The 20,186-nt window shown below is 67.4% G+C and overlaps 2 protein-coding genes across 6 annotated transcripts; both read right to left on the bottom strand.

Annotated features, from left to right (window-relative positions):
* Positions 1-1,261: 1,261 nt before the first annotated feature.
* On the bottom strand, positions 1,262-6,448 carry LOC141976702 (L-fucose dehydrogenase-like). 3 transcript variants are annotated; one of them, XM_074937822.1, is made up of 9 exons: positions 6,274-6,448; positions 5,240-5,284; positions 4,799-4,899; positions 4,465-4,531; positions 4,159-4,250; positions 3,013-3,117; positions 2,561-2,628; positions 2,158-2,254; positions 1,265-1,531 (listed from the first exon to the last, which is right to left on the bottom strand). In XM_074937822.1, exons 1-9 carry the CDS (start codon positions 6,359-6,361, stop codon positions 1,382-1,384), a joined length of 813 nt encoding a protein of 270 aa, XP_074793923.1. In that variant the 5' UTR covers positions 6,362-6,448; the 3' UTR covers positions 1,265-1,381. The 3 variants fall into 3 exon arrangements, with proteins under 3 accessions (XP_074793925.1, XP_074793923.1, XP_074793924.1); XM_074937824.1 differs by lacking the exon at positions 3,013-3,117 and having other exon boundaries at positions 1,262-1,531; XM_074937823.1 differs by lacking the exon at positions 5,240-5,284.
* A 994-nt stretch (positions 6,449-7,442) lies between these two features.
* On the bottom strand, positions 7,443-19,959 carry LOC141976680 (branched-chain-amino-acid aminotransferase, mitochondrial-like). Of its 3 annotated transcripts, none has more exons than XM_074937787.1 (13): positions 19,841-19,959; positions 16,531-16,611; positions 16,076-16,276; positions 15,395-15,505; positions 15,004-15,123; positions 14,499-14,662; positions 13,821-13,963; positions 13,166-13,251; positions 12,190-12,340; positions 11,996-12,093; positions 11,512-11,673; positions 10,880-11,075; positions 7,443-8,778 (listed from the first exon to the last, which is right to left on the bottom strand). In XM_074937787.1, exons 1-13 carry the CDS (start codon positions 19,883-19,885, stop codon positions 8,162-8,164), a joined length of 2,175 nt encoding a protein of 724 aa, XP_074793888.1. In that variant the 5' UTR covers positions 19,886-19,959; the 3' UTR covers positions 7,443-8,161. The 3 variants fall into 3 exon arrangements, with proteins under 3 accessions (XP_074793888.1, XP_074793889.1, XP_074793890.1); XM_074937788.1 differs by lacking the exon at positions 19,841-19,959 and adding an exon at positions 19,294-19,312 and having other exon boundaries at positions 7,445-8,778; XM_074937789.1 differs by having other exon boundaries at positions 8,624-8,778; positions 11,508-11,673.
* Between the last annotated feature and the right edge of the window lie 227 nt (positions 19,960-20,186).

Below are 20,186 nucleotides of genomic sequence, written 5' to 3' on the forward strand. Positions count from 1 at the left end.
CCTTGGGGGGCTGGTGATGCAGCCACCTCTGGGGTGGGGCGCAGGGGCTGGGTAGCCGGGGGCCGGGTAGCCGGGGGCCAAGCTGGATTTCAACGCGGCCAGTGCCCGAGAACCCTCCACGGCCTTTGTCCAAGGGTTAATTCCCCTCCGGGTTAAAAGTGGGCGGCCCCCTTTCCCGGCTCGGTTTGTCTCCGACGTCCAGCCGGGGGGTCGGGTTCGACCTTCCTCTGCCCGCTTGAGGAGCCTGGGAGGAAATATTCGTTCCCCACGTAGGGCCCTAGAGCCGGGGATCGAGTCCCCCCCCCGAGCCGTCTCCGCGCTCAGCACCAGAGCTGGAGCTCCTGGCGTCTCTCGCCCTCCGGCAGGTTTTCTAACCCTTCACTCGTCCCCCTCGCTCTTCTCTGGCCTCTCTGCTGTTTCGCCACAACCTCCTCGCGCTGCAGGCCCCAGCACTGGGTGCAGGATTCGCCCCCGGGCCAGATCCAGAGGCCAAACCACCTCTGCTCCCACTCGGGGATCCCCGGCTGATGTGTCCCAGGGTCCAAATTAGTTTGACAGGCTCTAGTGTTCATAAACCCAAGTTGTGCGGCATTAATTACATTCCCCTCCTTCATTAATTGAGTCCTGTATCAGCTGCTCCACGATCTTGCCCAGGATCGATGTCAGGCCGACAGGCCTATAACTACCCGGGTCCTCCTGTTTCCCCCTTTTAAATATTGGCCCAAGGTTTGCTTTCTCTCAGGCTTCGGGCACTTCCCCGGTGCCCCAAAACGTATTGAAAATCAATGTTAACAGGCCCGCGAGCTCCTCGGCCAGCTCTTTTAAAACTCTTGGATAGAGCCCTGTGCAGATATGCAATTTATATCCGCGGAGCTACAGGGCTCCAGCGCCAACAAGCGAGACCAGCAGGGCCCGGACCAGGAACCGCAGCTGTAGGTGGCTGACTGTGAGGAGGCATGTCCCCCCCCCAAATAAAAATCAATGAAAACAATATTTGTTTGCAACTCACCTTTATTAACCATGTGAGTTTGGGGTCCCCTATTGGTGCCCACACCCCTCCCTCAGAGACTGGGGTCCCCCGTCACTGCCCAGACCCCTACAATTGAGATTGGGGTGCCCCCTCGCTGCCCAAATCCCCTACGGATGCAACTAATGCCACAGAGACTTTCAGCCTCTGGAGGGGAGTGGGGGCTAGTGGTTAGAGCGGGGGGGCCAGGACTCCTGGGTTCTCTCCCCAGGTTTGGGAGGGGAGTGGGGCCTTGTGGGCGCAGAGGGAGGGACATGATCTGCAGCGTTTTCCACCTTGGAGGCACAATCCCCACAGGCATGCTCAGGGCCAGCGCGGGGGAGAGAACCCAGGAGTCCTGGCTCCCCCTGCCCCCTAGCTGGGGCCCAGCCGGCTCTTGGGGCCGTAGGCCAGCTCGGCCCCACCGCTCAGCAGCAGGTCGATCCCGGTGCAGAAGGTGCCGTCGGCAGCCAGGTACATCGCAGCCAGAGCGCACTCCTCCACCGTGCCCATCCGGCCCAGCAGCTGGGGGGCGGGGGGGGAGTTTCAGCCACTGACCCTGCCCTCCGGCCCCCCACTCACCCTCTGGCCCCCTGCTCCCCACTGAGATCCTCCCGGCCCTGCCGCTCACCCTGCCCCCCTCCCACTGAGATCCCCCTCTGGCCCCCTGCTCCCCACTGAGATCCCCCCTGCCCCTCCAATATCCCATTGACCCCAGTCTCCCTCAGGCCCTCTACTCCCCACGGAGATCCTCCCGGCCCTTCCAGTGCCCCATCAATCCCATCCCCCCTCCTCCGCCCTCCCACTGAGATCCCCCTCCGGCCCCCTGCTCCCCACTGAGATCACACCACTGAGATGCCCCCACCACACTGAGATCCCCCTGCCCTCCCACTGCCCCATCAACCCCGCCCCCCCTCCTCTGCCCTCCCACTGATGCCCCCACCTACACCAGCCCCTCAAGTCCTCTCAGCCCCTCCCAGAGATCCCCCCACTGCCTCCCCTCTCGCCACTGGGACCCCCTCCTGCTCTCCAGTTTCCTTTCCCACCCCCACCCCTGCCCGATACACCCCCTTTCCACCTGCTCCAGCCCTTCCCCCAACCTGGGTTATGGCAAACCCCTCCCCCCCACGCTTTTCCCATAATGCACTTGCCTGGGCATCCTTCCCAGCCTGGATTGTGGCCTCCGGATTGGCCGTCTGCCCGGCTGTCTCCTCCCACATGGGGGTCCAGATGTTCCCAGGAGAGATACTGGTGGGGAGAGGAACCGCAATCATTTGGTATCGACCCTGACCTCAAATTTTCACCCCTTCCTGACCACAAGACCAGGGCTGCGAGCTTCCCCGCAGCAGTGCCCCCAGGCAGTGACTGTCCTGGTGGCTGCGAGCTTCCCCGCAGCAGTGCCCCCAGGTAGTGACTGTCCCAGACACTGCAAGCTTCCCCATGACAGTGCCTCCCAGCCTGTGACACCCCCGGGGGGTGCTGCGAGCTTCCCCACGACAGTGCCCCCAGCCCTAAAGTTGTGGGGGGGGGGGAGGGTTGGGGATCATAAGGTACCTGTTAACTCGCACTCCGTATCTGCTCTCATCCACCGCCATGGCCTTCGTCATCGCCGTCACTGCGCCCTGGGGACAGACTCTGGATTGAGGGACTCTCAAAATTCCCACCCACCCCCCTGCCCAAATACTAGGCCCCCCCAGAGGGGGGAGGTCACTTGGAATAGACCCAGCCCCCAAATGCCTGATCAGCATTGGCTAGAGGCACAGGACTCCTGGGTTCTCTCCCCGGCTCTGAAAGGGGAGTGGGGGCTAGTGGTTAGAGCAGGAGGGGGCTGGGAGCCAGCACTCCTGGGTTCTCTCCCTGGCTGTGGGCGGGGGTGGGTTAGAGTGGGGGATGGGAGCCAGGACCCCTGGGTTCTCTCCCCAGCTCTGGGAGGGGAGTGGGGGCTAGTTGCGGGGGTGGGGCTGGGAGCCGGGACTCCTGGGTTCTCCCCCTGATTCTGCCAGTACCTTGGTGGCAACGTAGGGAACAGCCTGGCTCTGTCCGATGATGCCCACAAGACTGGAGATGTTGATAATGTTGCCCCGGGTCTCCCGCAGATAGGGCAGGGCGAACTGCACCGGAGAGAGGAGAGGGAGGTGGGGGAGATGCAGCCGCTTCTGGGGTGGGGCACGGGGGCTGGTTATACAGGGACCCTTCCCTGGCGCTGAGATGCGGCTGGCTGTGGGGACACACGGGGGCTGGGTACACGGGGACCCCTCCCTGGCAGGGCCACCTGGGAGGGGGCACCTGGGGGGGGCAAGTGGGGCAATTTGCCCCAGGTCCCAGGCCCCACAGGGGCCCCCACGAGAGTTTTTGGCAGCACTTCAGCAGTGGAGGGTCCTTCAGTGCCACCGAACACACCAGGTGCCCCGAAGACCCGGAGCGGAAGGACCCCCGTCGCTGAAGGGTCTTCAGCGAATCCTCTGGGCAGCCCTGCTCCCTGGCACTGGGATGCGACTGGCTCTGGGGCAGCGTGGGGGCTGGATATACAGTGACCCCTCCCTGGTGCTATGATGAAGCTGGTTCTGGGACAGGGAACACGAGTGGGTACACAGGGACCCCTCCCTTGTGGCTGGCTCTGGAGTGGGGCGCGGCGGCTCGTTATATGGGAACTCTCCCCAGCACTGGGATGCGTCTGGCTTTGGGGCGGAGCGTGGGGGCTGGTTATACGGGGACCCTACCCGACGCAAGGCTGCGGCTGGTTCTGGGGTGCAGCGAGGGGGCTGGTTATACAGGGACCCTCCACGGCACTGGGATGTGGCTGGCTCTGGGGTGGAGCGCGGGGGGCTGGTTATACGGAGACCCTCCCCGACGCAGGGCTGTGGCTGGCTCTGGGGTGGAGCACGGGGGGCTGGTTATATGGGGACCCTCCCCGGCGCTGGGATGCGGCTGGCTCTGGGGTGGAGCACGGGGGGCTGGTTATATGGGGACCCTCCCCGGCGCTGGGATGCGGCTGGCTCTGGGGTGCAGCAAGGGGGCTGGTTATACGGGGACCCTCCCCGGCGCTGGGATGCAGCTGGCTCTGGGACAGTGTGGGGGGCTGGTTATATGGGGACCCTCCCCGGCGCTGGGATGCGGCTGGCTCTGGGGTGGAGCGCGGGGGTGTCTCTCACCTTTGCTGTCAGGAAGTAGCCGACCAGGTTGACCTCGAGAAGTTCCCGGAAATGCTGGGAGGTGACCTCGTCGATTTGCTCTTCGGGGGGATCTGGGGAGGGTGTGGGGGTGAAAAGCAGGACACAGGCCCCTGAAACACCCCACCACCACCACGGCTAAGACCCAGGGATTCCCATTCCCCCTTCCGAGGTGGTGGGGCCCATGTGCCCCCTAATTTCCCCCAGCTCAGGGGTTCCACCCCCCCATTCCAGGATGGCCCTAGGGACCCCAACCCCCTCCGCCCCCTAACGATCGGGGCGACTCACGGCGTCCGGCGTTGTTCACCAGGCAGTCGATGCGTCCGTAACGCTGCCAGGTCACCGCGATCAGTGCCTGCGTGGGGCGGGGGGGGGGGGAGAGGGAGTTGGGGGCAGGGAGGGGGGAAGCGGGGGGTAGGAGGAGGGGGAGGGGTGTTGGGGGGCAGGACAGAGGTGGGGGAATTTGACCCATTAGGCTCCAAGCTGAGGTTACCCCCACCTCGGGGAATGCCCACCCTCCCACAGAAAGCATGGGGTGGGAGGGCTGGGGGCAATGCCCCCCCTGCAGCATCTGCCCCCTCCCCCCACTGGGGCAGATTCCCCCCCATGCTTCCCTGCCCACCTGGATGTCCTGTTCGCTGGTGATGTCACAGGGCTGGAAATGGGGCTCTCCGGGGCCCCCCAGTTCCCGCAGCACCTGCTCCAGCGCCCGCCCAGCGGCCCCTGCAAGGGAAAAGGGGGGGCAGTGACAGCCCAGGGGTGGGGGGCACAGACACCAAGGAGGAGGGGGCCGGACACCAGGGGAGGTGGAATCCCAGGAGGGGGCAGGCAGAGAGAGGGTGGGGAGAGGGGGCAGCCAAACATGGGGGGAGGGGGTATCCAGGAGACACTGGGGGGGCACCCGTCACAGGGGGGAGGACAGACTTGGGGGGCTCAGAGAGATAGAAATATCCACACACCCCCAAACCAGCACCCCACACCCCCTGCCCAGCACCCCCGTCCCCCCCAGAGCTCCCAACATGGGTTGTGGGGGTCCCCAGAAAAGAGGGGAGTGATTTCTCACCTTCAGCTTCGGGGGCGCAGAAGACCACATGAGCCCCCTGCCGAACTGTGGGGCAGGGGAAAGAGGTGGCCAGGAAGGGGCCAGAGGGGGGAGGAGAAATAGCGGGGTGCGGGGCGGGGGGGCCGAGAGAATAAAGTTAAGATCAAAAACACCAGCACGAGTAACACCACCACTGCCCTGGTGCTGCGAGCTTCCCCACAGCAGTGCCCCCAGACAGGAACTTCCCCCCCTCCCCCCAGCGCTGCGAGCTTCCCCACAACAGTGCCCCTAACCAGGAACTTCCCCCCTCTGCCCAAGCACTGGGAGCTTCCCCCCAGCAGTGCCCCCACACAGGGACTTCTCCCCTCCCCGCAGCAGTGCCCGCAGACAGGAACTTCCCCCCTACCCCCAGTGCTGCGAGCTTCCCTGTAGCAGTGCCCCTAACCAGGAACTCGCCCCTCCCCCCAAGCACGGGGAGCTTCCCCCCAGATAGGAACTTCTCCCCTCCCCCCAGCGCTGCGAGCTTCCCCCCAGCAGTGCTCCTGGGGGACGATGGGTCTCTGCTGCCCCCTGCTGGCCAGCCCCACACATCGCAAGGCACCTAAATCTCACTCCTGCCGCCCCCACCGCCGGCCCCGCAACTCCCAGGGTCAGTGAACAGCCGGATGGACAGACCCGGGACAGACGGACAAAGTCCGGGAAGATCCAAGACGGAGCCCAGCCCTGGAGTCTCCGATCCCCCGCCCGGGCTCCAGTCTCCCCCGCCCCCACCCGCCAGCCCTGTAGCGCCCCCCCACACACTCTGCGACCCCCACATCCACCATCCTGCAATATCCCGACTCCCCAACCCATGCCCTGATCCCCAGCCCCCCCGCAGGCCTCTGCTCCCCCAGGCACCTCCTGCTCCCACCCCCGCAGCGCCCCAAGGCCCCCCCCCAGATCCCCAGGGGTCCCCTGCTGCCCCAGACCTCCAGCTCCCGCTGCGCCCCTTCCCCAGCCCCCCCCTCCTTGCAGGGCCCCCCGCTGCCCCCCATCCGCAGCCCGCCCCCCCTCACCGAACTCCCTGACGATGGCTTCCCCGATGCCCCGGCTGCCCCCGGTCACTATGGCAACCTTGCCCGGGTACCGCAGCCCCGAGGCCATGGTGCTGGGCGCCCCCGGGCCGCAGCTGATCCAGAAAGGAGAAGCTGCAGCCCGGAAGGCATATGGGCCACTCGGCGGCGGGGGGGCGAGAGAACGGGGCATCCTGGGAAATGTAGTCCTCTCCCGAAAGGGGGCGGGGCAGGGGGACTTTCCCCTCGAGGGGGCGCCAGCTCCCTCCCGGCCCCAGGGCAGGGTCTGGCTGGCTCAGGGGGGCGGGGAATGGGGCCCGGGGCCTGTCCCCTCGGGGGGGCGCCGGCTCTGCCCCAGCCATGTGAAAAGGCAGGGGGGGGATTTGTCTCCGGAATAAAAAGGCTGAGATTTAGGGGTTAAACGAGGGTTAAATAAATGAGATTTATTGATGACATTTCTCTGCAATATAACCCAGAAGAAAGAAACCCCTCGACGTACCCCCAGAGGGGCCAGGTGAAATCTAGGATGAGTTCCCAGCCACCGCCGGGGCGGGGCACGGGGGCTGGGTATCCGGGAGCCCCTCGCCCGGCGCTGGGACACGGCCCCTCCGGGGTGGGGCGCGGGGGCTGGGTATCCGGGAGCCCCTCGCCCGGCGCTGGGACACAGCCCCTCCGGGGCAGGGTGCAGGGTGCGGGGGCTGGGTATCCAGGGACCCCTCGCCCGGTGCTGGGACACGGCCCCTCCGGGGTGGGGCGCGGGGGCTGGGTATCCGGGGACCCCTCGCCCGGCGCTGGGACACGGCCCCTCTGGGGCAGGGCGCGGGGGGGCTGCCGCGTTTTATCATGTCCCCGGGTCTCTGTCTCCAGCTGTGTTGGGACAGTTTGTTAAATCTCTGGGCGGGGGAGGATCAGGTGTCCCCACAAATCCCCCTTCCCTCTGGATGCTCACAAGATGCCCTGACTGTCAGCGTCAGCAGCGTGGGAGTTTGGGGGAGCCCAGGGCTGGGTTAGCAGGGGCTGCGGGTCGGGAGTGAGGGGCACCGGCAGGGCTGGGGGGAGCCCAGGGCTGGGCTAGCAGGGTGCTGCGGGTCCGGAGTGAGGGGCACTGGCAGGGCTGGGGGGAGCCCAGGGCCGGGCTAGCAGGGGCTGTGGGTCGGGAGTGAGGGGCACTGGCAGGGCTGGGGGGAGCCCAGGGCTGGGCTAGCAGGGGGCTGCGGGTCGGGAGTGAGGGGCACCGGCAGGGCTGGGCTAGCAGGGGCTGTGGGTCGGGAGTGAGGGGCACCGGCAGGGCTGGGGAAGGGGGCAGCCCAGGGCCGGGCTAGCAGGGGGCTGCGGGTCGGGAGTGAGGGGCACCGGCAGGGCCGGGCTAGCAGGGGCTGTGGGTCGGGAGTGAGGGGCACCGGCAGGGCTGGGGAAGGGGGCAGCCCAGGGCCGGGCTAGCAGGGGGCTGCGGGTCGGGAGTGACGGGCACCGGCAGGGCTGGGCTAGCAGAGGCTGTGGGTCGGGAGTGAGGGGCACCGGCAGGGCTGGGGAAGGGGGCAGCCCAGGGCCGGGCTAGCAGGGGGCTGCGGGTCGGGAGTGAGGGGCACCGGCAGGGCTAGGGCTAGGGCTAGGGCTGGGGCTGGGGGGACACACAGAGGCCCCAGGTCCCAGGGGGTTGCACTTCCCACTCTGCCCACCAGGGGGCAGCAAGGCAATGGGACACTACATGGGGTTAAGGCGTCCCCTCTCTGACCTTTGACCCAGGGGTTCGGGGACTGGGACCCCAAACCTCTGAGCCCTCCCCATCTTTGGGCACATCCCCCTATACAGCCCCCCGACCTGCCCTAGAGCCCACCTCTCGGGGACGTGGAAGAGGGGTGGGACGTGACCCTGGTTCTCAGCCAATGCGTTAGAAGCTGGACTGCAGCAGGGTGATCCTGATTGGCTGGCTCCCCTCGCCCAGGTACGCCACCACCTGGCTGGGCGCGGCACGCCTGCCCCGCCCCCGGCACCCGCCCTTGGCCACGTCCCTGTTACCCACCATCCTTTGCTCTGGCGCCCAATCCCCACATTCCTTTTGGGCGGCCCAGAGCGGAGGCGACACCCGATTGGACGCCTTGTGTGTGGTTGACGTCTGATTGGGCACCCCCTTTGCCCAAATTGGCCAATGAGGCACCTCGGCCAGAGGTGATGCTCGATTGGCTGCCTCTGACAGGTGTGCTGCCTGATTGGCTGCTTCAGGTGAGGGTGAAAACCAATTGGAAAGCTCAGGAACAGACAACGCCCAATTGGCTGCTTGAAATAGAGACGACGCCTGATTGGCCGCTCCCACCCGCTGCACCGAATTGGCGCTAACTGCTGCATTCCGATTGGCTGGGCCACATGGTTCCGCCTCGACGTGATTGGCCTCTGGGTCTCCCCGGGGGAGCGTGGGAGTACACAGCACGTGCTGATTGGTCACTGCATCCAGCGGCTCTGGGGAGCGGTCCAGATTGGCCGACATCTGGGCTTCAGGCGGGATCTTCCCTGCACAGAGAGAGGAGATCAGAGTCACCGACCGCCCTCCCCCAGCGCCGAGATGCGGCCACCTCTGGGGTGGGGCGTGGGGGCTGGTTATACGGGGAGCCCCTCACCCGGCACCGAGATGCAGCCATGTGACGAAGCAGGACTGTTCTTAATGTTTCCTCTGAATAGTGTGGGGGTGCCTCAGTTTCCCCTAGGCAGTTCTTAAGTATCTAGGTGGTGGGTGTCACGGAGTGCCCGGGCGATGCTCTGGAGCTGCTCCCCATGAAGCCAGGCAGGACTCTGGGGCAGTCGCCTTCCGGTGAGCAGCCTGTCCGCAGGGCAAACAGCTCACACGGCTTCCACCTTCCTGGGTCTGACCTCGGAGCATTCAGCATCCTCTGCCCCTCCGTGCACTTCCCACAGCGAGTCCGCCCAGGCGGGGTCTTGGGGAAGCCAGAGGGTCCTGCCCCCCAACTCCGCAGTCAGACGTGACTCTCAGCCACCCAGTAAAACAGGAGGTTTATTAGACGACAGGAACATGGTCTAACACAGAGCTTGCAGGTGCAGAGAACAGGACCCCTCAGCTGGGTCCATTTTGGGGGGCAGTGAGCCAGACAACCACGTCTGCCCTTCACTCCATGTCTCCAGCCAGCCCCAAACTGAAACTCCCTCCAGCCCCCCACCCCCACCCCCACCCCCCCGGGCTTTGTTCCTTTCCCCGGGGCAGGAGGTCACCTGATTCCTTTGTTCTCCAACCCTTTAGCTCTCACCTGGCAGGGGGGAAGGGCCCAGGCCATCAGTTGCCAGGAAACAGGGTTTCGGCCATTCTCTGTGTCCAGACCCCTGCACACACCTGCCCTCTAGGGCTCTGCAGTGATCATACACCCTTATCCCACCACCTAGATACTTAAGAACTGCATAGGGGAAACTGAGGCACCCCCACACTATTCGGAGGAAACATTAAGAACAGTCCCACTTCGTCACAGTGGGGTAAGGGTGTATGATCCTTGCAGAGCCCTAGAGGGCAGGTGTGTGCAGGGGGCTGGACACAGAGAATGGCCGACACCCTGTTTCCTGGCCACTGATGGCCGGGGCCCTTCCCCCCGCAAGGTGAGAGCTAAAGGGTTGGGGAACAAAGGAATCCGGTGCTCTCCTGGCCCGGGAAAGGGACAAAGCCCAGAGGAGGGGGTTAGAGGGCTGGAGAGAGTTTCAGTTTGGGGCTGGCTGGGACATGGAGTGAAGGGCAGACGTGGTTGTCTGGCTCACTGCCCCCCAAAATGGACCCAGCTGAGGGGTCCGGTTCTCTGCACCTACAAGCTCTGTGTTAGACCATGTTCCTGTAGACTAATAAACCTTCTGTGTTGCTGGCTGGCTGAGAGTCACGTCTGACAGCGGAGTCGGGGGGCAGGACCCTCTGGCCCCCCCCAGGACCCCGCCTGAGCGAACTCGCTGGGGGAAGCGCACGGAGGGGCAGGGGAGGCTGGAGGCTCCGGGCAGGCCCCAGGAAGGTGGAGCTGGGGGAGCTGTGTGTCCTGCAGACAGGCTGCTCCCAGAGAGGAGACTCCCCCAGAGTCCTGCCTGGCTTCGTGGGGAGCAGATCCAGGGCAGCGCCCGGGGACGCCATGACAGGCCACCACCGGGATGGGGGGCGGGGGCTGGTTATACAGGGACCCCTTGCCCGGCACCGAGATGCGGCCACCTCTGGGGTGGGGTGCGGGGGCTGGATACATGGGGACCCCTTCAGGTTTCTGTCTGTTTCCTGGGAGCTGTAATGAATTAGACACAGAGAGAAACGTGGCCTATCCCATCCTGCCCGCCCCCGGCTGCCCCAGGGGCCCCCCCACCACCACATCCACCTGTTCCCACCCCCGGGACCTGCCAGCAGGAGTCAGAAATTTCCCCAACAGCTGAACCAGATTCCAGCCATTTTTCGCTTCACTTGTTTAGCTATTTTCCCAGCTGGGATGGCAGTGCGGGTGTGGGGGGGAAAGGGGGGATGGGAAAGAGAGGTCCCTAGGGGGGGATAGAACCCAGGAGTCCTGGCGCCCAGCCCCCCTCCGCTCTAACCACTAGACCCCACTCCCCTCCCCGAGCCAGGACAGAACCCAGGAGTCCCCATTACCGGTGATGAGTTTGCTGCGCTCGGAGGCCTTGGTGGCAAGCGTGTACGCCAGGGTGATGACCCGGTGGTGGTCTCTCTTGAGGGGTGGGGGAGACTGGCCCCAGGGCCCCCCGGTATGGCCCCCTCTGAGCGGTGGCTCCGTATGGGTCTGGGTCGGCTCTGGCCCGAGGTTGGGGGGGTGAGTCGGAAGAGGGAGCTGGAGGAGGAATTTTAGGAGGGGGAAGTGAACGCGGGGGAAGCTCGCTCCAGGAATCCGAGCTCTGGGGAGACCCACCCCACCCCGCTAGGCAGCACTGCCCCCCACAAGAGAACCCACCTTTTAACCCGGGAGTCCTGGCGCCTAGCCCCCGCTCCAACCACTAGGCCCTATTCCCCTCCCAGTGCCAGGGAGAGAACCCAGGAGTCCTGGCTCCCAGCCGCCCCCCCCCGCCCCTCTCTAACCCAGACACACACCCCTCCCCTTGCAGAGGGAGAGAACCCAGGAGTCCTGCTTTGCCCAGGCTGGGTGAGATATGGGCTTTACTGGGGGACACAGGGACCAGGTTTACTGGGGGACACAGTGGGGGTGGCCTCAGGACTTGCCCCACCCCCTGGCAGCCGGTCAGCCCCTCCCCCGCAGGCTGCGTACCCACCCGGCTGGCGCTGGCCCGGAGAGAGCCCTGCCGGGAGCCCCAGGGGTTCGGCCTGCCCCCCTCCAGCTGCCTCTGGCCTTCCTTGTGCCGGCGCATCCGCTCCAGCTGCTCCTGGACGCTCATCCGGGCCCGGTGGGGACCAGGGGGGTCCATGGTGATCGCCTGGGGGGGAGAGAATGGCAGGGAGGGAACCCAGGCGTCCTGGCTCCCAGGTGTTCCCCCTCCCCCGCTATAACCACTCACCCATAATCCCCTCCCAGAGCCAGGTTTTGGGAGAACCCAGGCGTCCTGGCTCCCGGCCCCTCCCTGCTCTAACCACTCGCTCCCACTCCCCTCCCACAGCCAGGGAGAGAACCCAGGCATCCTGGCTCTCAGCCTCCCTGCTCTGACCAGTAGACCCCACTCCCCTCCAGAGCTGGGGATAGGATCCAGGTGTCCGGGCTCCCATGCACTGACCCCCAGGGGAAGGGGGGAGCCCAGCTACCTTGGCTGGCAGCTCCTCGGTTCTCTGCTGTCGGGGCTCGTGGGGGCCTGGGCTGGGGCTCCGGGGCAGGTGGGGGGTGGCCGGAGGCGAGCTGAGACCTGTGAGGGAAGGGGAGCAGGGGTTAACGAGGGGCTGGGAAGGGAGACAAAGGGTGAATGCTGCCCCAGCTGGGCTGGGCACTGGGGGAACCGCACCTGGTGCCGCGACATCTGTCTCCTGCAGGGGGCTCCCTCCATCCAGCTCGGGGGACCCGGCCCCTCTTCTAGAGGGACTCTGTGGGGGCCGGGAGCCCCAGGCGTCTCCCCTCGCTGCTGGGCCCTCTTCCCTGCCACCAGCTGGCACCCCCTGCGGGGGAACAGAGAGAAACCCAGGGCTGGGCTAGCGGGGGGCTGCAGGTCGGGAGTGAGGGGCACTGACACAGCAGGGGGGGCCCAGGGCTGGGCTAGTGGGGGGCTGCGAGTCGGGAGTGAGTCCTGGGCGGACTCGCTGGGGAAGCGCACGGAGGGGCAGGGGAGGCTGGAGGCTCCGAGGTCAGACGCGGGAAGGTGGAGCCGGGGGAGCTGTGTGTCCTGCAGACAGGCTGCTCCCAGAGAGGAGACTTCCCCAGAGTCCTGCCTGGCTTCATGGGGAGCAGTTCCAGAGCATCGCCCGGGGACCCCGTGACGTGGGGCTCCCCCCAGCCTGTTGGGAGCTGGGGTCCTGTGCCGGGGGGGGGGGTCACCCCAAGGAGCAAACTGACCGGCTCACCCCAGGGGGGCGGGGGGCAGAATTAAACCCCACCCAGGCTGAAGGCGCCTGAGAGGTCAGCTGGGGCCCCCAACCCCTAGCCCAGCCCTGGCAGGGGTTTGCCCAAGTGGGGGTTCCCCAGCCACCCCCCCTACTCTGCTCCAGCCCCCGAGCTGGCGACTCCCCTTTAGGGGCCACTGAGCCCCTCCCAGGCCCACCTTGGCTGCAAACCAGCCCCTCAGAGCTTCCCAGCTTCCACCTCCTCCACCGCCGCCCCCCCCAACCCAACACATAGCTAGAGACCGGCCCCCCCGGGAATCGCTGGGGCAGAGCTCATGCAGGCCCCCCTTCCATCGCCTCCCAGGCCCCGTCGCCAGTCTGGGAGCGAGAGGGGGGGAGAAAACAGAGGCTCCCCCCCGGATCCGCCCCCCCCCCCCCACTCACCCACTTGCGCCCTAAGTCCAGCAGGCTCTGTCGGGTCACCCCGGGCAGAATGATGCCGTTCAACGGGGGCGTCACCAGCTCCAGGTCTGGAAAAGAAAAATCCTGTCACACACGCCCCCCCGCCCCCCCAGCCTGGCCCTGGGGTGGGGCGGGGGCTGGGTATACGGGGACCTCCCAGCCCGGTGCTGGGATGCGGCCCCTCTGGGCACTCAGGGACCCCTGTGGGGCAGGGGATGGGTATAGGGGGATCCTTCTGGGATGGGGCAGGGGGGCAGGGATCTCGGGAGCCCTCCTGGGGCACCACCGAGACACAGCCCCTCTGAGACTGGGCGCAGGGGCGGGGCACTTGGGGATCCCCCCGGAATGGAGAGCGGGGAAAGGGTATAGGGGGAACTGCCCTGGCACAAGGTGCCAAGGGGGGCACTCAAGGATCCCTGTAGGGCAGGGCATGGGTATATGGGGACACCCCTGGGAGGGGACATGGGAGGGGCAGGACGCAGGCGATGGGTATAGGGGGACTCCCCGGGACGAGGCACAGGAGTTGGGGATGGGGGACCCCCCTGGGACGGGGGATGGATATAGGGGGACCCCCCTGGGACGGGGGAGGGGTACAGGCGGACCCCCCTCGCCTGTGGCAGGAGGCTCCAGCTCTCACCGCCCTGCGGGTCTGTCCAGAAGAGGAAGATGTTCATGGTGCCGACCTCAGTGATCTGGTGATCGTCCCCGTAGAGCCACAGGGCCTGCTGGCACCCGGCCCGCACCGCCTCGTCCTGCACCAGGATGGTGGGGGCGTAGTTCCTGCGGACGCAGGGGGCAGCACCCTCAGAGAGTGGGGCACGGCGGGGGAGGGGAGGGCAGCGCCCCCTAGCGGCTGGCAGGGGGGAGGGGGAGATGGCCTGGGGCAGGGGGCAGCACCCCCTAGCGGCTGGCAGGGGGGAGGGGGAGATGGCCAGGGGCAGGGGGCAGTACCCCCTAGCGGCTGGCAGGGGGGAGGGGGACAAGGTTGGGGACAGGGGACAGCACCCCCTAGCAGCTGGCAGGGGGGAGGGGAAGATGGCCTGGGGCAGGGGGCAGTACCCCCTAGTGGCTGGCAGGAGGGAGGGGGACAAGGTTGGGGACAGGGGACAGCACCCCCTAGCGGCTGGCAGGGGGGAGGGGGAGATGGCCTGGGGCAGGGGGCAGCACCCCCTAGTGGCTGGCAGGGGGGAGGGGGACAAGGTTGGGGGCAGGGGACAGCACCGCCTAGTGGCTGGTGGGGCGGAGGGGGGCATGGCTGGGGTCCGGAGGGCACCACCCCCCAGCGGCAGGCTGGAGCCTGGAAGCTCATACTCACCCCCCCATCTTGCAGTCGCCGACGCCCCCCAGCCAGGCGCGGACGTAGCGTGGCTCGGCCAGCAGGCCCACGGCGCCCATGGGGCCGGTGGCGAAGTAGGCCCCCACTGGCGACAGGATGACGAAGAGGAGGGCGTGGCTGGGACGGGACACCCCCAGGGACGGCTGCGGGGGGGGCGGAGTAAAGTGTCAGAACCCCGGCACCCCACGGCCGCACCCCACACCAGAGCCCCTGCAGCAGCGGGGCCGGGGGGGGGGTGGGGCGCTTCGAAAGGTTGAGGAGCAAGAAGCCAGGGGAGCCCAGAGTCGGGGTGCAGGGGAAGGAGCAGATTAGGGGGATGCAGGTGGGAGACAGATCTGGGGACAGAGGCGGGAGACACATCTGGGGGACTGGGGGGGCGCAGGCGGGAGACAGATCTGGGGGCCCGGGTGCCGCAAGGTCGGAGGCAGGCGGGATGTGTCCCGTGGGGATGGCGGAAGTCGGGGCGCCCCTCGGGGCTCCGCACCTCAGTGCCAATGAAGGTTGGCCGGATGTAGAGACTGGCGCTGTCCGAGTGCGGCACCCAGTCCTGGTCGAGGGCCACGAGCCGGCGGATGCAGTCCAGGAGCTGCAGCTGGTCGAAGGGCTGGGGGAGAGAGGGCAGTGCTGGAGAGAGGGGGCAGCCCCCAGGGCCAAGACAGAACCCAGGAGTCCTGGCTCCCAACCCCTCCCCCCGCAGCTGTAACCACTAGACCCCACTCCCTTCCCAAAGCCACAAAGAGAACCCAGGAGTCCTGGCTCTCAGCCCCTTTGAAGTTCACCCGAGCAGCGTGGGGGGGATAACCGGTGGCCAGGGGCCTGGTCAGCGAGGGTCCCAGGGCCCCATGCAGGAGGCCTGGGGAGGGGGGGTCACTCACCGGCAGGCTGGCCCGGGCGGCCGAGCGGCACATACGCTCCATGTTCATCAGCGGGCGGAAGAGACGGACTCGCTGATCCTGGCCCCGGAAAGCCTTCATCCCCTCGAAGAGCTGGGGAGAGCCAGCACCGTCAGCCCGGGGCTGGGACGCGGCCCCTCTGGGGCAGGGTCTGGGCCCCCCTCGCCCGGCTGGGACGTGGCTGGTTCTGGGGTGGGGGAGGGTCTGGGCACCCCTCACCGGGCTGGGATGCGGCTGGCTCTGGGGTGGGGGAGATATCTGGGCACCCCTTACCGGGCTGGGACGCAGCTGGCTCTGGGGTGGGGGAGGTATCTGGGGCCCCCTCGCCCAGGCTGGGACGCGGCTGGCTCTGGGGTGGGGGTGGTATCTGGGGCCCCCTCACCCGGCTGGGACGTGGCTCGCTCTGGGGTGGGGGAGGGTCTGGGCACCCCTCACCGGGCTGGGACGCAGCTGGCTCTGGGGGTGGGGGAGGTATCTGGGGCCCCCTCACTGGGCTGGGACACGGCTGGCTCGGGGGTGGGGGAGGTATCTGGGGCCCCCTTACTGGGCTGGGACGCGGCTGGCTCTGGGGGTCGGGGGCTGGTTATCCAGGGCCCCCTTGCCTGAGCTGGGACGCCGCCCCTCTGGGGTAGGAGGGGCTGGGAGTAGGGCCCCCCGACTCACCTCCACAGCGTAGTGCAGGGCGGAGGAGGCCGGGTGCAGGCTCAGGTTCTGGAAGGGTTTGATGTGGGGCTGGCCCCAGCCCCGGTCCCGGTCCCACTCCACCGTCAGCATGTGGTCGGTGAAATGCTTCCCGAACTGCAGCTGCCCCACCTCCGGCTTGGGCTTCGGCTCCTTGGTCAACTCCACCTGCAGGTCCGAGGCCTGGAAAAGAACCCAGGCGTCCTGGCTCCCGGCTCTAACCACTAGACCCTACTCCCCTCCCAGAGCGGGGAGAGAAGCCAGGAGTCCTGGCTCCCAGCCCCCTGCTCTAACCTCTGTATCGCCCCCCCAACCCCCGACAGAGAACCTAGGCATCCAAATTCCCAGCCCCCACCGCCCCACTCTAACCATTAGACCCCCCTCCCCTCCCCTCCCCGCGTCAGGCAGAGAACCCAGGCGTCCGGGCTGGCACTAACCTTGAAGAAGGTGCTGATGGGTCTCTGGGGGCCGAGGGGCAGCAGCCGGTCCAGGGCGGCACAGAATCGACCCGGCAAAACCTGCGGGACAGAGGGAGGAGTGGCTGGGGGCGTGGGGGGGGCAGGGGCCCAGGGAGCCCCCATTTACAGGGGTGCAGGCTGGAGAGCGCCCCCTAGCGCGGGCACGGGGCCAGCCTTGCCTGCCGGGGAGAGCGCCCCCTGCTGGGCCCCCCGCCACCCCCATCGCTCTCTGACCCTGTTTCATGCCATCTGAGCAAACAGAGGGTTAATGTGTAACCTGGCTCCGTGGTGGGGTGGGGCCAGGGCCGCACCCCAGGGGCACCCCACAAGGTCCCCAAGGAAGGACCCCTCCCCCAGGCAGGGGGCACTGCGGGCACCAGGCCAGGCCCCCCCAGAAAGGGCCCCTCATTGGGGATTCAGTTAGCAGTGCTGGGCGTGGGAACCTGCCCCCACCAGCAGGATCAGCCGCATCCGTCCCCCTCCCCTCCGCGTTCCCCCCACCCCACCCCGCCCAACTGGACTTCGCTCCCCACGGAGCCGTGCTGGTCTCCAGGCAGGAGACACGGAGCCGGGGGCCACGCAGCAGAGACCCTGGGAACTTCGCTTCCCCCCCCCCCAACATGCCGGGGTGCAAGCCAGCCGGACGCCTGGGTCCCCGGTAAGTTCCTTCCCCGCAGCCCTGGACGCCAGGGTTCAGTGTCAGTGCCCATGCCCCCACCCCACCCCCGAATCACAGGCGTGGGTTCCTGGTAGATTCCGCCCCGGACTCCTGGGTTCGCGGCCGGCCCCCCAAGAACCTCCAGCGTGTGGGCTCATGGTAAATCCCTCCCCCCGCCGGACTCCTGGGTTCGCAACCCACCCCCCAAACCCCTACTGCAGCGTTTATGGTAAACTGGTCAATTCCCTCCCCACACAGAGAGGTTTGCAGCCAACGCCCCCTCCACCACATGCTCCCCCCCATGCTCAGCCAGCCCCCCCAACATGTGGGCTCACAATAAAGTAGTAAATTCCACCCCCCACCCCCAACCCTGGACAGCTGGGTTCACGGCGTGGGGTGGGAGGGGGGGTTGTCAGTAGTGGGAGCGGAACATGGGGGCTGGGGAGGGATGTGGGAATACGGGGGGGGGGGGGGCGGGTTTAGTTTATTTCCACGCAAGGTGGAGAGAAAGGGGAAGAAAGGGATAAAAACTTGGGGGGGGGGCCCTGGGAGCCAGGACTCCTGGGTTCTCTCCCCAGCTCTGGAAGGAGAGTGGGGTCTAGTGATTAGAGCGAGGGGGGGGGGGGAGCCAGGACTCCTGGGTTCTCTCCCCAGCTCTGGAAGGGGAGTGGGGTTTAGTGATTAGAACGGGGAGTGGGGCTGGGAGCCAGGACTCCTGGGTTCTCTCCCCAGCTCTGGAAGGGGAGTGGGGTCTAGTGATTAGAGTGGGGGGGGGGAGGAGCCAGGACTCCTGGGTTCTCTCCCCAGCTCGGGGAGGGGAGGGGCTGGGGCCCAGGCAGGGAGTTGGGGACAAAGCAGGGCCTGGAATGCAGGGCTGGGGGGAGGGGGGGTGCCTCCCTGAGCTAGACAAAGACCCTCCCCCCAGCCAGGCGCTAGGGGGCGCCACCCTCCCTGCCCCCCCCACAGCCACGCCCTGCCCTGGAGCTTGGGTGCACCAGCTTACACCCCCCCACACACACTTTCCCAGCGTGCCCTGGGGGAGGACGATATTTCTGTGCCCTTGGCCGCAGCTGCCAGGTACCAGAGGCGCCACCAGGCCCCCGGGGGCCTGGCAACCTCCGGAGTGCCTGGCTCCGTGCCAGCCCCCAGCGCGTCTCCATGGGGCAGCCAGGACAGCGCGGCCCAGAGCCGCCAACACACCCAGCCCCTGCCCCCCACCCCCAGCCGGCACTGGGGTTGGCAAACCAGCCCGGCCACACGTGAGATGAGCGGGAAGGGCTCAGCCCTGCTCAGGGGCAGCTAGGCAACAAATCATTGGGGTGCCAGGGAGCCACCCCCGTGTCGGGAGTGAGGGGCACCGGCAGGGCTGGGGGGCGAGGGGCGAGCGCAGGGGGCCCCTCGCTGAAACACCCAGGGGCTGCCTATTAGCTCAGACCAAGGGGCCCATCCAGCCGCATGGCCAGCCATTACAAGCAACGCCCCCTAGTGGCCCTTTCGGGGACGACCCGGTTCCCAGTTCCCTCCTGACCTTCCCCAGCCAGAGAGTCCAGCCCTGGAGCCTGAGCGTGGGGCCTGTTCACCGCTTTGCCACGTGACCACGGCCAGCCTCGTTAGCGGCCCGCACGCCCATGGCCTGAACGAGCCCTGCACCCCAGCTCAGCCAGCCCGGGGCCCGGTCCTGCTGGGGAACTGGGGCACGAGGAAACCCACATTCGCCCAACTATGCTCTGACAGGGGGGTATCACCAGAGCGTCCAATCACCGCACCCCCAACTCAAGGCCGGTGCATTGGGAGGTTCGGGTGCCCCTCACTCCCGACCCACAGCCTCCTGCTAGCCCAGCCCTGCCCCTCCCCAGCCCTGCCAGTTACCCTCTCTCCCGACCCACAGCCTCCCGCTAGCCCAGCCCTGGGCTCCCTCCCCAGGTCTGCCGGTGCCCCTCACTCCCGACCTGCAGCCCCGCCAGTGCCCCTGCTATACCACCCTTCCCATCGTACAGGTGGGGAAACCGAGGCACAGCAGAGACTTGCCCATGGCCGAGCTGGGAACTAAATCCGTCTCGCGTCCCTCCCACCCCCGGCTCTACCGGCCTCGCTGGCTGCCCAGGGGCGGACTAGCCCGGGCCAGTGGAAACGGGGCAAGTTCCGGGAGGGTGACCAGATGTCCCGACTTTAGGGTCTTGTTCTTCTGTAGGAGCCTATTACCCCCACCCCGCGTCCCGACTTTTCACATTTGCTGTGTGGTCACCCTGACTTCAGGTCACTCTCCCCAGCCCCCGGGGCTCCTCTCCCGCCCCCAGGAATGGCGCCAGCCCCCCCCCCCCGCAGGTCCTTGAGAGGCGGAAACAAAACGTTCAAGGTGAGAGAGTCGCTCAGGTGAGAGGGGGATGGGGGAGCCCAGGCCCGGGCTAGCAGGGGGCTGCAGGTCGGGAGTGGGGGGGGCACCGGCAGGGCTGGGGGGGGGCTGCGGGTCGGGAGTGGGGGGGGCACCGGCAGGGCTGGGGGGGGGGCTGCGGGTCGGGAGTGGGGGGGGCACCGGCAGGGCTGGGGGGGGCTGCGGGTCGGGAGTGGGGGGGGCACCGGCGGGGCTGCAGGTAGGGGGGGGGGCTGCGGGGGAGGAGGGGCCGGACTCACCCTTCCGACGGCCCCGATCCGGGCCCGAACCCCCGCCGCTGCCATGCCCGGTGCCGCCGAGTAATGGGACCGGGCCCGGCCACGGCGGCGGACGGAAGGTTCCGCCCCTCCCCCGCCCGGCACCCGGGGGGCGGACTGAGGAGGGAAGGGGGGGGGCGGGGGTGCGGCGCCCCGCCCCCCAGTTTTGCAGAGGAACCCGGTTCCCCCCCCACAAAATAAGTTGGGGGGCGGGGGGGACTCGTCCAATCACACCTGTTCCCACTCCCCACACCCCCCGCTGTAGCCAATGGGAGGGCAGCTCCCCCCTAGGCATGGGGCTGGCTCCGCCCCGCCTCCTCACCCAGCC

This window comes from Natator depressus, chromosome 23 (assembly GCF_965152275.1).
Source record: "Natator depressus isolate rNatDep1 chromosome 23, rNatDep2.hap1, whole genome shotgun sequence".
Taxonomy (NCBI): Eukaryota; Metazoa; Chordata; order Testudines; family Cheloniidae; genus Natator; species Natator depressus.